This window comes from Budorcas taxicolor, chromosome 1, assembly GCF_023091745.1.
Source record: "Budorcas taxicolor isolate Tak-1 chromosome 1, Takin1.1, whole genome shotgun sequence".
NCBI lineage: Eukaryota > Metazoa > Chordata > Mammalia > Artiodactyla > Bovidae > Budorcas > Budorcas taxicolor.
Window position 1 is genome coordinate 117,127,763 of NC_068910.1, and position 16,232 is coordinate 117,143,994.

General features: G+C 37.7%; 1 protein-coding gene across 1 annotated transcript in view; it reads left to right on the forward strand.

Moving 5' to 3' along the window:
- Window positions 1-16,232, forward strand: part of BBX (BBX high mobility group box domain containing) — an 87,661-nt gene that overhangs the window by 1,452 nt on the left and 69,977 nt on the right. Inside the window, exons 2-3 of the mRNA XM_052646240.1 lie at window positions 4,323-4,565; window positions 13,206-13,404. Of these exons, the coding sequence (XP_052502200.1) occupies window positions 4,323-4,565; window positions 13,206-13,404 (442 nt within the window). The remainder of the gene's footprint in view (window positions 1-4,322; window positions 4,566-13,205; window positions 13,405-16,232) is intronic.

Sequence of the window (16,232 nt, forward strand, 5' to 3'; positions counted from 1 at the left end):
AGAGAAATGGTGTCACTCTTCCTATTTGAGGAAATTGCCAAGTTTATGCTCATGTGGCTCAGAGGTTAAAGCATCTGCCTGCAATGCGGGAAACCTGGGTTCGATCCCTGGGTTGGGAAGATCCCCTGGAGAAGGCAATGGCACCCCACTCCAGTATTCTTGCCTGAAGAATCCCATGGACGGAGGAGCCTGGTGGGCTACAGTCCACGGGGTCGCTAAGAGTGGGACACCACTGAGCAACTTCTCACTTTTCATGCTCGTGCCTAAATTGATCTTTCTCACACATTTGCACCTATTGATGACTTGGTTCTTGAAGCTGTTTCCTATGTCCACGACAGCACTCACTGTTATTTCTGTTCCTACCTTCCCAACTCTACCTTTCTGGTTTCTTCCATTGTTATCCATCCATTATTTTACCCTCAAATATTGATGTTCTCTGAGCCTCTTAATTTCTGTCTCCATGCTGGAGCTTTCCCCTAAATTCTGGACTTGTATTTCTGACTATTTACTTGACATATCCACTTTAAATATGTCAGAATCTCAGACTGAATGTGTTCAAAATGAAGCTTTCTCTATTCTTCTCCAAACCCCGTCCTCCGGCGTCTTTCTTTCCTTTCTCAGTAAATGGCAACTCCAGCTGTCAGATTGGTCAGACCTGACACCTGGTTTGTTTTCTTTTGCTCAAGTCTCTGGTCTGTCCATCAGTAGGTTTTCAACTGTGCTTTCGAAAGTATTCACGAGTTGAGCCTTGTTTAGCAGCATCACTGCTACCACCAGCGCTGGTGCAGATTACTATATTCTGCCCCTCGCTCCCTTGCTCTTGCCCTTCTGCAGTCTGTTCTCAATAAAGCAGCCAGAGAGATCCTTCCAGGGTGACAGGGTGATTGTGCTACTTTTCAGCTTCATGAGGATGGGGATTCTGTATGGTCACTGCTCTGCCGGCATCACCTGGAACAGTGGCTGCTCCGTATCACATGCCCAGTAAACAGTTAGTTAGTAAAAGAATGAAGTCAGTGAGTCCTCTTCTCTTTTTAGTCTACAGTCAAGAGATCTCACCCACACTGTTGGTCTTACTTCTTTTTGTTGGTACATTAGTTCATCATCCCAACGCAGCCTTCTCTGCCAAGAGCCTCCTCACATTCTGTCTACCCAGTACTAATCTTCCTGCTCCCTACTGGATATAACTTCCCTTCATTTGAGAAAAAGTGTTCTCAGTTGTGTGTGAAGGAATCTGGCTGCCAAAGTTGGAAACATTCTTCCTTTTTCAACCTTTACATTCAGTTAAGACACCAGTCACTCTTGTTTCTTCCTCATTAGTGAGGGTTGTCTCTGTTCCCAATTCTCGATTGTCATGAATACTGCCTTGATTCAGCCCTGTCCTGGTTCTTGTGTGGACTGCTGGCATAAACTTTTAATTCATTCCTCTAGTCTTGTTTGCTGCTAGTTTTGCTACTGTGATTCATGCTCTACACTAATGATGGGAGTTATCCTGAAATACAGATCTGACAGTGCCTTTCCCCTGCTAAAACCACTCATGGCTCTCCATTGCTCCTAGTAGTGGTCTCCAGATTCTGGTCTGGTGCTAGTGTTGGCTTGTTGCAGAGTGTTACTTGGCCTCTGGGGAAAGGAAAAAAAAAAGGTCCAGATAATTTTTCATTTTGATTTAATTTATATACCATGCACTTGTTTGTTTACTTACTTTTCAGTTAGTTAATTTAATGAAATAATTATATCAGAAGTAAAAAAAAAAAAGTTTTTAGTGTTCATACTTGATAGAACAAAAAGTTCCAGTCTGTGTTGGTCCCCTTCAGGGGGTTTTTTTGAGTCATACAGTCTGAAACCACTCATTTACAGGATTAAATGCACTTATTTTTCTTTTGCATTTTTAAAAAAATGACAAAGCACATTATTCATGAAACGCCCCATACCTTCTTCTACAACAACTCTAGTTCTCCATTCTAATCTTTTGTATACTGGTTCTATTGAACTGCGTATGAGTGTCTGAATAAACCATTGAGCCTTAATCTTTGTTAGTTCCCCACAACCTCCCATCGACTAGCTTATATACTCTGATTTGTCTTTCAAAATTTAGCCCAGACGAAGCTTTTCTAGGGAGACTTTCTGTTGTTCTACCAATCCACTAGTGTTTCATTATCACACTGGTTTCTTGTTGCAGTCATCATCCTGCTTTCTAATTTATTTGCTTTTATGTCTTTCTCCTCTCCCCAGACAGTGAGCTCCTGGGGCCAGGATCTTGTCTTATTTATCTCTTTTTCCAACTCTTGTCTTGAGTTCTATAATTTAGTCACTGGATCAAAGTTATTTTTTCTGAAGGGAAAATAAAATTACTTCCTCAACCTACATAATACATATTTTTATGCCTCATTTTTCTGTAACTTCTTAGTCAGTTTCAGAATGATAGATAAATATTCCTTGAAAACGCAAGTCATTGTTAATGATTATACCCGTAACAAGGAAGATAAATCTGTAGCCTTCACTCCTGGTAATAATCCCTAATGTATTTCTAGATCAGGTAGCTCTGACTTTGAGATTGTTCTGTACTACTTGTGTCTGAAGACAATTGATGGCTAATTAAATGCATATACAATGCTTAATTTAAATTTAAAAGAGTTTTAAAAAACATTTAGTTGGATTAAATTAGTGAGTTGTCTTAGAGTGTCTGTAACAGTTGCCCAATAAACATGATGTAAAAGAAGCTGATTGCCTTATTATAGTAATGGTCTCCAAGTGTGATCCTTAGACCAGCAGCATCAGCATAACTGCACAACTTGTTAGAAATACAAATCCTCAAAGCCTACTCCAGACATACAGAATACGAAACTATGGCAATGGGACTTAACAATCTGTGTTTTAACAAGACCTCCAGGGATTCCTGTGCCCACTTACATTTGAGAACTACTGCCCTATTGTATCGGAGATGGCAGTGGCACCCCACTCTAGTACCCTTGCCTGGAAAATCCCATGGACGGAGGAACCTGATGGACTGCAGTCCATGGGATCGCTAAGAGTCGGACACGACTGAGCGACTTCAGTTTCACTTTTCACTTTCATGCATTGGAGAAGGAAATGGCAACCCACTCCAGTGTTCTTGCCTAGAGAATCCCAGGGACAGGGGAGCCTGGTGGGCTGCCGTCTGTGGGGTTGCACAGAGTCGGACACAGCTAAGTGACTTAGCAGCAGCAGCAGCAGCCCTGTTGTATGTATAATGCAGTCTAACAGCGTCTTTGATCCTTCTTGATTTTAGCTATGAAACAGCATTAAAGGAATGGTTTTAGTAAGCACTCTGGACTTCTGTTCTTGGTTGCAGTGTTTCCAAGAAATACGGTGGAATCATATTTTAGCCTTAGAAGATACTTAACAGTGCTATTATAGTCTAAGATTGTGTGGTCAGAGATGTGCTTTAAGAAATTAAACCTGCAGCCATGCATAGGAAGTATTATCATAAGGGATTAAAAGCAGGAAGGTGAAGCCATAGGTCAGAGTGCTACTAGGACAGCGGCAATGAGGATTACACAAATGGACAGGATCAGAGCTTTGCGGAAGTCCTTGAAGATCTTGAATGAGACGCTTAGGAAACTGGAGGATTCAAAAGCAGTTTTGAAAGTTTAAGCCCTGTCACCATAGAATTTCAGTAGACAAGAATGTGTGATTATCTATAGACTTGAAAATTTACTTTTGTAGTTCTTCCTTCAAATAATGTCAAATGTCTGTTTTGATTTTTATGGTAGGAGGCTTCACTTTGATGTACACAGAAACATTAGTCTGTATTAGATTTTTTTTCATTTTCACATTATTAGTTGTACAAAAGCACTTTCCAAAAAGGAGGAAGACAGAACCAATATTCATGTATCTTTATGAGGATATTGTTAGCTTTGAGACCCATATACTATGGAATGGGTTTAATTCTTTATATGGATTTAATCATTTATCCAGCAGTTAGTTAGGTACTAATATTGTACAAGACAGTAAACTAGGCACTGTGTATGAGGGAAATAAGAGAGGTTTTGTGCTCACTGTTAGTGAGAGGAAAAAATGCAGGCAATTATAACAACAATGTAATAATATATGCTGTAATAGAAACATGCACAGGTTGCTATAGAAACTCAGCAAAAGAAAACATTTTAAGTTGGTTACCAGCCACAAATAGTGGTTGATAATTTTTAAAAACCCTTCCTCCCCTCATTTGTAAATTGTTTAAATAGAACTAAGGAAAAATACAATTTAAAAACCGACACTAATTGTTAAAAAGAGAGTTATCCAGGATGTGTTAAACATTTTGGCTTTTGTTTTGTTGCTAATAGGTTCAACTTCTTGGGGCCGATGGCCTAGAGCAAGATGCTGGTGAAACTGAAGATGATGAATCACCAGAACAGCGAGCCCGGAGACCAATGAATGCATTTCTCTTATTTTGCAAACGTCATCGCTCTCTTGTACGTCAGGAACACCCCAGGCTTGATAACCGAGGTGCTACCAAGATACTAGCTGATTGGTGGGCTGTTCTCGATCCAAAGGAAAAGCAGAAATACACAGACATGGCCAAGGAGGTGGGTTACAGTGACGAGGCTTTGTGGTAACTGTGAACAACCAATCCTGCATCCCCCAGTTAGTAGAGTCCACGCTAAAGGTCTAGCAGCAGCACGAAGGTGAATCCCGAATCAAGTGTTAAATGAAGACATACAAGCTTTGTTCCTATTCCTGAGTTCCAAGTCCACCTTGCCAATACTGGTGAGGTGCCAAAAGAAACCTATGGCCAAGAAGTGTTTTCTCACTGTATGTATTGCACTGATGGACACAAGGGATGGATTTTTATGAACGGTGATTTATTTATTATGAATGATTTTTGTTTTTAGTTTTTCTAGGAACCCAGCTTCTGCTGTCAGAGAATGCCCATGGTGAAGATGACAGTCTTGATCTAGTTCTAAAGCTAAAAAGCTTTGTAACCAGATCTGAGTTAATTTCTGGGTCTCAGTTTTTTTGTGGGTTTTTTTTTTCCTTTTTTTAAAAACGATGTTGTGAGAAAGAGAAAGTTGGAACAAAATTTGCATCCCTTCCAGCACTAATTTTTTTAAACATTTTGTAATATACACAGTTATCAAAAGATATGCTTTGATTTGTTTCTGTAGGTAGTAAGTACAGCATGAGTATTCAAAGCCAGTAGAGGAACGAATGGCAGTGGACCAGGATGTACTATGATGTGTGCATGCATGTAAACACCGTGTAAGCAGTAGCTGGTGAGAAGTATTTCTAAACAGGAATGCTTTCCAGAGAAGTGGCATGTATGTTCCAAAATGTGACTTAATTTATTCAAAAATTGCTTACTGATCTGTTTCTAAAGTAATCTTAAATTAGTGTGAGTTCATTGTACATTTAAAATGTATTGTGTAATGGATTTAGCAAGTAAGGGGAAAGGAAAGCAATATCATTGTGGTTAAACTTGAAAAGAATAATTCTAACTATATTTCTTTAGAGTTACAGCTTGCAAATAATATTGATTCATGAAAAACCCCAGCCACCCAAACATTTGGTTAAGTTCTATGAAAAGATGGACCAGCAGGTGACAAATACAGAGTTGCAAGTGAGAAATTTTATTAGACATCTCAGTATGTAGAAAAATAATTCTTTCAATTGCTGTGGTTGTATTGAGTTGCTTAACAGGCTAACATGGAACAAAAATTTCTTACTCAGTGTTCAGGGAAACTTGAATCCAGAATAAATGATTAGCATAGTTATTGTGTAATTAATGATCACATAAGGTTTCAGGAATTAACTGTATTGTTAAAGACAGAATTTTAACTGTGTAAAGCATCTAGCAAATTTAAAGTCAATTCCACTAATCTACATGATTTTAAATGCTCCTGGAGATTTTCATAACAGTAAAAGTTGATTTTCATAACCGATTCTCATAACAGTAATTAACAGTAAAAGGTTCCCATTAAGTAGCTTTAGATCCTTTCATAATCATGCTTCTGTGATAAAACAATTAATCTGAAACCTCATAGGGAGTTGCATAAGCTTCCTATAATTAAACTCTTGAGTTTATTTTTGGATTACTGTTTTTGGGTAACATGCAGCCTGTCCAATAATTGTTTACTTTCTCAAATACTGCTAATTGATAAAACCCAACAGGTGGCCACTTTTAAGAGGAAGGAAGTCTTATTTTCATACAGGAATTCCTTTACTAGTCACTTAATTAACTTCACAATATTTGCCATTGTGGTGAGTAATGAAATCTAAATTTCATAAGGTGCGCCCCCCCCACCCCGCCCCTCAACAAGCTACTCCAATGGAGACGTAACTGGCTCTTCCACCCCACAACTTGTCTTGTTTATAGTTGCCCTTATGAAATGTTGTCTCACTTCTAGTGCCATGCGTGGAAGGTTCAGCTACTTTCAAAATCCTTATACAATTGGTTTCTAGTTGTAAGTGATACTTGTTTCTACCTACTTACCAAATGGTTTTGAAATTACAAAAGAGTGCAGGCAATTGTGCTGGTGTTTTTTTTGTGTGAATATTACAGCCTTAGTTGAAATGTCACTTTTTTTTACTTGTTAAAACTTTCTCTGACTCATTCTTTGCTGTTTGATTATTTTCTATTAGTGTATCTGGTGAGGGGAAGTACCTGTTTGGGAATTTTTCAGTTTTTTTAAATTGTTTCCCAGGGCTGGTTTGTATTGGAAAAAAAAAAAAAAAACAGTTGAATGAGGGTTTCATGTTTTCTGAGGGTTTTAAACTGTCCTAAGGATATAACCTGGATTCCTTTCTTAAATTCAGCAGCATGCCTTATGGTGCAATGTTGTGGGCATTCATAGCCTCTAGCTTCTGCAGCTGCCTGTTAGTAGACTCAAACCATATTATTGTTCCTTTTGACATCTTTATGTATACATTTGTACAAATGTACAAATATATGTCTGCATTTTTTACTAGGACATTTCTGGAAACTTCTACTTGTCACTTAAACTAATAATCATAATTAATTAATGGACAGTCAGTATAGAGGATCACACATGTTATTCAGATAGAGTCAGTGCCAAAGGGAGGGGAGGATCTGGGAAGTTAAGACAATTTTGAATGACTTTTATCATACCCCCTTTGGTCTTTGTAGCCTAGGCATGGGACAGAACACATGCATTTATTGACTAGTTAGCTCATTTCAGAGTGGATGTCTCATGCTTCCCTGGTGGCTCAGAGGTAAAGAATCTACCTGCCAGTGCAAGAGATCCTTTGGTCGGGATCCCTGGGTTCGATCCCTGGGCTGGGAAGATCACCCAGAGAAGGAAATGGCAACCCACTCCACTATTCTTGCCTGGGAAATCCCATGGACAGAGGAGCCTGGCAGGCTACAGTCCATGGGGTTGCAAAGAGTTAGACACAACTAAACAACAGCAATGAGTGTTCCTATTCTTCAGAGCAGGGACTTAAGGCTCTTTGGAGTTAGTACCTTGACCAGTCATACAGTTATGGACCCTGGGATAGTCTTTCCTATTTGCTTCTAGCATCCTTGTAGTATATGTTGCTCACTTTAGATGACTTTGAGACGAGAGATTTGAGTAAGAAGTGAAAAATGGTAACTATAAAATATCATGGTCTCATGGGAAGAGTCTGCTTGTGCTGGGATTGGGGGTATTTCAGAAAAGGCTTTATGAAGTTGTTAGTAGAATTTGGTATGTCCCTTGGCACAGGATTCAGAAGAAAGGCAAGGATACGAGCAGACAGGGAAAAATAAGAACAACTTCAGGAACGAGAAAGTTTTACCTGAAGCCTGAGCTGTTAGTAGGTGAGTAATAGGAAATGATGATATAAAGGTGAACATCTTGAGAAATTGGCCTGAAAAGTTGGAAGCTTGGTTGTACGTTAATAAAAGAGCAGTGGAATCAAATGCAGTAAAATACAGTTTAAAAGTAAACTGTAATAGCCTCTTGTAAATGTTGGGGTCTCTTGTGGTCTGGAGTCTAGGAAAAATTATCACTGTAAATCTCCATGGGGTTTCGTGACCAGTTCTTCCTCGATATTTCTTCAAGAGAAAATTAATGTATTCATGCCCTTTCTTTGGTTTCATCAGAAATGGATTCTTCTCCATAGAAGGTTTGATGTCATTTTCTTGTGTATTATTATTCTGTACACCTTTTGTTAACAGTCATGTGTCATGCTCGACAGAATTTGTCTTTGTACTAGCTTGATGTGGCATCCTGCATGCTTCTGAGCTAGAGCAGCACCTCATTGATCCCCACATTCTTGAGAAACAAGTGTTACATTTGTTATTTCCATACAAGAATTATTTTATAATCTGTAATTTGGTGAGAGTTTTGTGAACAGTTGAGTTATAGTCAACATTTTCATCTGTTTATTAAATGATTCTTAACCCTTCTGTTCTTTGGAACTCCCGCTTTGGTTTTCCAAGAATCTTTCTTTTGAGTGATGCCATAGCTGTCAATTGACATTTCTTTCTTCTATCAGACACTTTCTGTTACCTCTAATGAAGTCACTTACTCTGTGTGGGTTTTTCTGAGTATGACTTAACTGGGGCCCCAGCACTTTAAGGAGAGGTGGGTAGTAAAACCAAAGATTTGGGCTTCATGGTTCTCAAATTTCTTGTTTCTGCGGCCTTTCCCATTCCTGTGTTCTGGATGTCAGGACTTTCTTATTATTAAAAAAAATACTTGTGTTTATTTTTTGAAATAATACCAATTTTTGAATATTGCTGTATTCTCTCCACGGTTCTGACTCATTTAATCCTAAAAATAATCCCACGAAGTAGATACTATTTTCTGAAAGCTAAAGATGAGGACACTGCAGCCCAGAGGAGTTAAGTGACTTATCCAAGGCAACAAATTACTAGCAGTAGAGTTTGGGTAGCCTTCTCCCTTCTCAGACCTTCTGAGTTTCCACATTTGTAATTGGCAATGAAGATACCTGTCCTCACAGGGTTGAGGTTAAGATACAAGTAAGGCATTGTGTGCACAGGCATGAAGTTTAAAATGCTATGAAATATTAGCTGTTCCTGATAAGCTTATGTTTGTATTTCATACTTCCTTACCTAATAATTTTTTTACTGTTTTTATTAGAACCTATTAACACACTGAAGTGCTACTAAAATATACAATTAATCTTTGAAACCTAAGAATCAGCAAAACTAAAAGTATCATTTGCCTAGCTTGGCAGATTACTGTCTAATGTGATTAATGATTCCTAACAAAATAGATGTTCCACTAAGTGAGCTAACTACTTGATTTCAGAAATATCAGTCCATTTGCTAATTGTTAGTTGTTTTTCTAATTTGCTGATTGTTTTTCTGGGATTCTCTTGCTTTTTCTATGATCCAATGGATGTTGGCAGTTTGATCTCTGGTTCCTCTGCCTTTTCTAAATCCAACTTGTACATGAATTATCTGTTAATGCATTTCCAGAAATGCAGATAATGTTTGCTTACCCAGACCTCTACCATCCTTTTATAAAGTGCCAAAATTAAATCTTAAAAGAAATTCTGAAATTTTTATTTTTAATTAGTGCTAACTGATTAAATAGACTTTCTCCTCCTTAACCCAAATTGGGGAGGGAAATTGTCCTTTAAAAAAATTTATATGTGGAAATGAACTACTGTCTCCACGGTAATCCTTACAGGGAATTTAGGCAACCGTATCTGTAGCCAACTCAGTTTTTCCTTCATGACTTTTCTGCAAGAGAACCAAATAACTCCCTGGTCACTTATTCAAGTCACTTTTTGAAATATATGGTTTTTACTGGAGTGGCTTTATCATGAAAGTTTCATAGGTTAGTGTATACTTTAAAATACTTCTGTTCTGTCAGATACATAAATTTAATTCATCATCCTGTCATATAAAAGTCTGATTCCTTTTCTTCCTGTTAAAATGTCTAGTAAGAATAATTCAGACCTGTATGAAAAGGTTTAACATTTTATGAGGAAAGGTTCCTAGACCTAAGGAAGTACTAATTAGTGCCACTTCTCAAATAGCTTCCTCTCGTCTTCCACCCTGCATAATGTGATTTCTGCCTGCCAATGTGAGGAGGTGCAGTTGTCTCCAGATTCAGTAGCCATCTCAAAATTTATTATGCTGAAGATTCACTTAGCCCCTGCAAAGTTACAGAATTTAAATTGTATTATGCCTTTTTTAAAAAAACAAGGTAATTACTGAATAATCCCTTATAATTGTGGTAGATTTTCTTTTTATCATGGTGATATTTCACATATTTGCGCCAGTATCAGCTCTATTGTTTTACATTGAGTTTAAGAATATAAAAGATTAATATTGTGGTTTATTTACATAGTATTGATCCTCATAGTGAATTCTCAGTTTCTGTTTTCCATAAAACCCCACATACTCCAGGCCTGTCTTCTGCCATTTGTCCTACACATAGGTAGCTTCAGGAGTTGTTCAGTTGCTAAGTCGTGTCTGACTCTTTGCGACCCCATAAACTACAGCACAGCAGGCCTCCTTGTCCTTCACTATCTCCAGGAGTTTGCTCAAATTCATGTCCATTGAGTCTGCGATGCCATCCAACCATGTCACCCTCAGTCTTTCCCAGCATTAAGAAATTTTCCAGTGAGTTGGCTCTTCTCATCAGGTGGCCGAAGTACTGGAGCTTCAGCTTCACTATCAGTCCTTCCTATGAATATTCAGGGTTAATTTCCTTTAGGATTGACTGGTTTGATCTCCTTGCAGCCCAAGGTACTCTCAAGAGTCTTCTCTAACACCACAATTCAAATGCATCAATTCGTTGGCACTCAGCCTTCTTTATGGTCCACTTCTCACAGACCCACTGAAAAACAGTTATCGTGCTGGAGCCAGGGGAAGGTGTGTGGACCGTGTATTAAAAGAAGTAACATGTTTGAGTGACTAATTGTGGATTGAAATCAATTTGAAAACAGACTAATTCATGCGCTTTTCAGGCCCTGTGTTTAACCAGTGTCTGTCATCTAGTCAGTCCTTATAAAGTATTGGAGATGGAGGTGACTGAGTGGGTAGAATAAATGCAAGAGAAAGAGACGTTTATGGTCAGTGATTGTCACTGCTTTACGTTGTCTTCAGCACAGCTGCATATCATAAGTTATTTTAATCTAGCCCTTATTAATACCAACAGTGCTTTTAAGAATAGTCAATGCTGGTAATAATTCATTCAAAGAATGACAGTATTATTGTTTTCATCATACATGCAGATTTTCATCAAAGCAAATTGCTAAGTGATTCTTAGAAAAGGATGTAGTATTTACTGGAAAAGAACTGTATTATCTAGCAGATTGACAACATAGGAAGGGAAGAAAGTGACACCTAGAAACAGGAAATCTGAAATCTAGTCACATCCATCCATCTAGGATCTTTCACAGTTGGGACTTTTTCTAAAAAAAAAAAAAAAAAAAAACACCGAAAGTATCAAAAACTTTCTTCTAAATGTCTTGTGACAGATATGTTACTTTGATAGTCCTTTGTTACTTTATAGAGTGGTGGCTTTTATTCAAATAACTGTTCATCCTAATGTTGAAGCTCATGTGCCTTTTGCTGGGACAAAATGATGATGCATGGTGCCTGCTGCTTTGATTTTCATCTCACCCTTTCATTTGTTACTTTCCACCTCCAGACAGCAAGCAAAACTGTTTGTCTGCCTCATCTTAACAAACATGTAAATCGCCCTCATGCACGTGAATGTGCTTGTAATAGAATACCTCTTACTTTACATTGATACCCCCAAATTTACTCTGCTATGTGATGATAAGTTCTAGTTTGGGTCTGGCCTTAGTATCCCGTTATAATTATTTTTGTAAGAAGAGTAGAACTTATCTTACTGTGTCTTCCTTCTGCATGTACCTATATATCAGTATGCAGATGTACAGCTTTTAGTTTAACAGCAAAAAGATTATTCAGAAAATTTAAGGGTAATTCTGGGGGGTAATACTAAACCATTGACTACTAAGTTTACATTATATTGTCTACAGTACAATTCTCATTTATATGATTTAAAGTGAAGTGATGTTTATTAGTTTGGTCAGATATACCGTTTTTACACTAAGGGTAAAGGAACTTCTTTTTTAAATGGGTTAGTTTAAAAAGCTGTTCCAGTCTTATACTAAATTAATTTTACACACAGTATTCATTTTGAAAAGCAAGCTTTATAGGATTGAACAAATCATATTAATTAAATAAGATATCTAGCAGTAATAACAAAATCATTGAAGAATACATCAATATATTTTATCAAATGACATAATTTTGGTAATAGAACATGAATAGCATACATATATTTTATTTAATTTTATTGTCGGGAAGGAGAATGGCAGAGTTGGGAAAGAGGGAGAAAACCATAGAAAAATAAAGGAGAAAAGAAGATATTGATACCGAAGGCTTAAAACCTCCATGTTGTAATGGATTAATTATGACCTCACAGATCTCTGTATGTTCACTTTAGTGATCACATGTGTTCATTGCAAACCCCTAGGATGTGATCCTGTGCAGTTACACTTTGTAGTTTTGAGGAGGAACTGAGGCTGAGAAAGGTTGTACAACTTGCTTAATGTCCAGCACTGACTAACAGCAGAGGTGGGTTTTGAACCCAGATAATCAGACTCTGTATCCAGGGCTGTTTCTTCTACATGCCCCTGCAAATAACTGAAAAGTTCATCAGTTTGCCCTGCCCTGTCCTCTTGCCATTCTTGATCTTGGTTCGTTTTTCGTACAACTGATTACATTGCTCTAAAAGACTTGCCTGTATTCGCCTGTGCAGTAAACAATGTTTTAGTTTTTAACTTACCAACTTAAGCAGTGAGCAGAATGTAGTTCCTGACCCTGGTATCGGCTCACATTTGGACTGTGCATCTGATACCTACTTTGAGATGGATACACGTGACAAATAACATGACAGACAATGCCCTTTCTCCACCAAGATCAGGCGGAGATCTGAATTTGGATACTGGAAAGAAAAAAGAATAATGAGAGTTGAAAGATACAAAATGTGTTGCCTCTGAACCCTCATCCCACAAATGAACTTTCTAGTAGATAAATTCATGTCCTAGCTCTAAAGCCCCGTACCGAGGCTGTCGTTCTTCTACAAGGGAAGACACAGCAGTGTTGTTTTTTTTTTTTATTCAGTACCTTAATAGAGGAATAAGGTGAAGGCTGTTAGAACCTTTTCAATCTATGTGTTAATTAAAATATGTTGTCTATTCTTTACTTATAGTATAAAGATGCGTTTATGAAAGCAAATCCTGGCTACAAATGGTGTCCTACCACAAACAAGCCTGTGAAATCCCCAGCACCCACCACTGTCAATCCGCGAAAGAAACTATGGGCCTTCCCATCTGACTCTTCAAGAGACTTGCCAAGCCCCAAGAAAGCAAAGACTGAAGAAATGCCTCAGCTTAACTTTGGAATGGCCGGTGAGTTTAAACACTAATTTCCCCTGTTCTTTAAGACTGGGGCAGTTCATGTAGGCAGTATTTTTAACAGATAATAGGGAGAGAAAAGCAAAATTTATGACCAGAAGGAAGTAATGGCAAATATGTTCCTTAGCTTAAAGCTTTGGAGTATGACATGCTTTAGAATGTATATAGAATTAAAGAAAGGAGGGTTAGACCAAGTGGTGGAGCCATTGTAAATATCTGTGGATTCCTGACATTGATATGGAAAAGCAGACAACAATGTGGAGACTGTCAGGAGCTCAGGGACTTTGTAATGTAACAAAACAGCTTGCACGCTCGTGCCCACTATTAAGTTGTTCCCCTTAAGCACCTTCTCTGGAGAAGGGAATGGCAATCCACTCCAGTTTTCTTGCCTGGAGAATCCCATGGACAGAGTATCCTGGCGGGCTACAGTTCATGGGGTCGCAGAGAGTCGGACGCGACTGAGCAACTAACAGACACTGTAAGCACCTTAGTTGTGTTGCATACCTAACAAGCCTCAATTATGTAGATCATTTGAGGATACGAAACATCGAGGGCAGGAGGATGAACAACTCCATCACAAATCTAGGATGGATCTGACAGCTGGTTTTTAGAGGGAATTGCCATCCCAATCCTTTTACTGGCCCAGCAAATGGAACATTCCAGATGGTCCCATTTGTTCTGAGCCTTTAATATTCTTTGGGTGGTAAGGAATGTTACAGCATTTATTACCACGAAATAAAGTATTTATATTCACCCTGCAAATGGGTCTGTCTTCCTACCTATTATAATACCATAATCAAGAGAAGTTTCCAGGATGAATTAGGGAGACTGGGCAGAATGGAAGCACTGAAACTGGTGTGGAGCTAGAGGGTTCCCGTGTCATTAGTACAAACAAATTTTCTTCAAAATGGGAGCTCTGAACAGTTTGCAAAATAGAAAGCTTGGGAATGGAAGTTGAGCAGTATTGTGACGACACTTCACTAGTAGCCAGAAGGCCTAGTGAGATTTAACAGTTTAGTGTGTGACTTGTGGCATCTAACAAGGTGGTGGTGTCACGTGTAAATCTAAGAAATGCCATCTGACGCGACGATGGCCATTCTGGGGGAAAACAGTCTTCAGGTGATCGTTATGTAAATATCTGTGGTATAATTCTAGGTAAGCTTACAAAGTGATGCTTTGCATAACTCAGAGGAATCAGAATAGAGATCTTTGTTTCAGCTGTTACTTTGTACAATTTAAGCTTCAACCTGCTTGCTGCATCTAGAATCCCCAGATTGTGTCATTAGGAGTTTTTATAAAATACTTAATCATCTGAACTTATCATTAGAACCAAATCAGAATATATCTTTGACTGGCTTTTAAATTAATTCCTTTGATTAGCATGTATCTTCCATTGCTTTTTCTACCACTTCTAAGTCTAGATCAGTCTTTCTAGGTTGTGGTTTTTTGTTTTGTTTTTTGTTTTTTGCATACAGTGGCTATTCACAAACCAGAAATACTGCAGAAAGCTATAAAACATGTCTGTCTATAGCATTATTTCTGTTACTTTATTAGTCTACTTGTTATACCTACAAATTCAAATTGGGACCTAGGTTTCAACCAAGATATTTACAGCTCAGCTTTTTAAAAACAGCATTCTTTTTAAAAAATGCAGAAAAGAAGGAAAAGAACTTTCTCACATTTATCTCATTATATAAGGGCCTGTGATGGGTGTTGGGAATCCATGATCACAGCCCTTGTTAAGCTATATATAGCTGATAACATTGGTCTGGTGTTCCTTTTTAGCAAAACGATAGCAAACTAATTTGCTGTTAATTAAAACATGGTTCTTAGCTGTTTAAATCTAGAGGAAGAAGCTGTAGGGCTTTTAGAGGCCAGTTTAAGCTTACATGGAATTTCATTTTATTTTGTTTTCCCTGTAGTCCTTGTCACATGACATTGTGCATTTTTTAGTAACCCCAAAGCAGTCAAGTGTGTGATATCTAAGAAGGAAAAGCTGTGCAGAATTTAACTTAGTGCAGGTCCTCTGAGTGAATGGAATGCATGCTATTTATATAAGTATAGTTTTGGTATATCCAAATAACATTATATAAGTATAAATTAACGTAAAGGATGATGGTAATTTCTTGTCTGTGTTTTAGTGTCTATACAGCAAAGTCATATTCATGTATAACGTAAATAGATTATCATGGACATATGTTCATATTTTACTAAAAAATTTGAACTAACACATTTTTATCTTTATTAGAAAGCAATTATTCAATCCTTCTTATCTCTAGAATGACAGTTCCAAAAGTATTTGGCTGCTCCGAGAACTAAAGTTCGCTTTTACTTTCCACCCAGTTCATTTCTCTTAATTTTTATTTGCCAATAGATTTAAGTGTCAGTTTTAGCAGCCACAGTAGTTCATAAACTTAACATTTAATTAAGAATTGAATCTGAACAAGAAAGAGCCTTGTTTTAGCAGATCAGCCTGTGTTCCTACATGTCTTCCTACAAGGCTGTCTTCCAACATGGAGCTATTTTGTGACCACCTGATCATTTGGTGACATATTTTACCTCTACTAAGCTCTTTCTTTCTTTTTTTTAAAAAGCTCCCGCAGATTCTTTTCTTTTTTTTAAAGTTGGACCATTTGTAAGATGTGGTCAGAGTTGCTTCATGAGTTCTTGAGACAGATTTGTATTCAAAGATGGATTTAAGGACATATCTTTAAACAAAATAAAAAACGAAAGAGAAAAGAAGCACCTGAATGTCTTCAGGCAACACTATGTCTGATCCTCATTTTTAATTGTAGAGAGATTACTAAAATAAAAAATGTGTT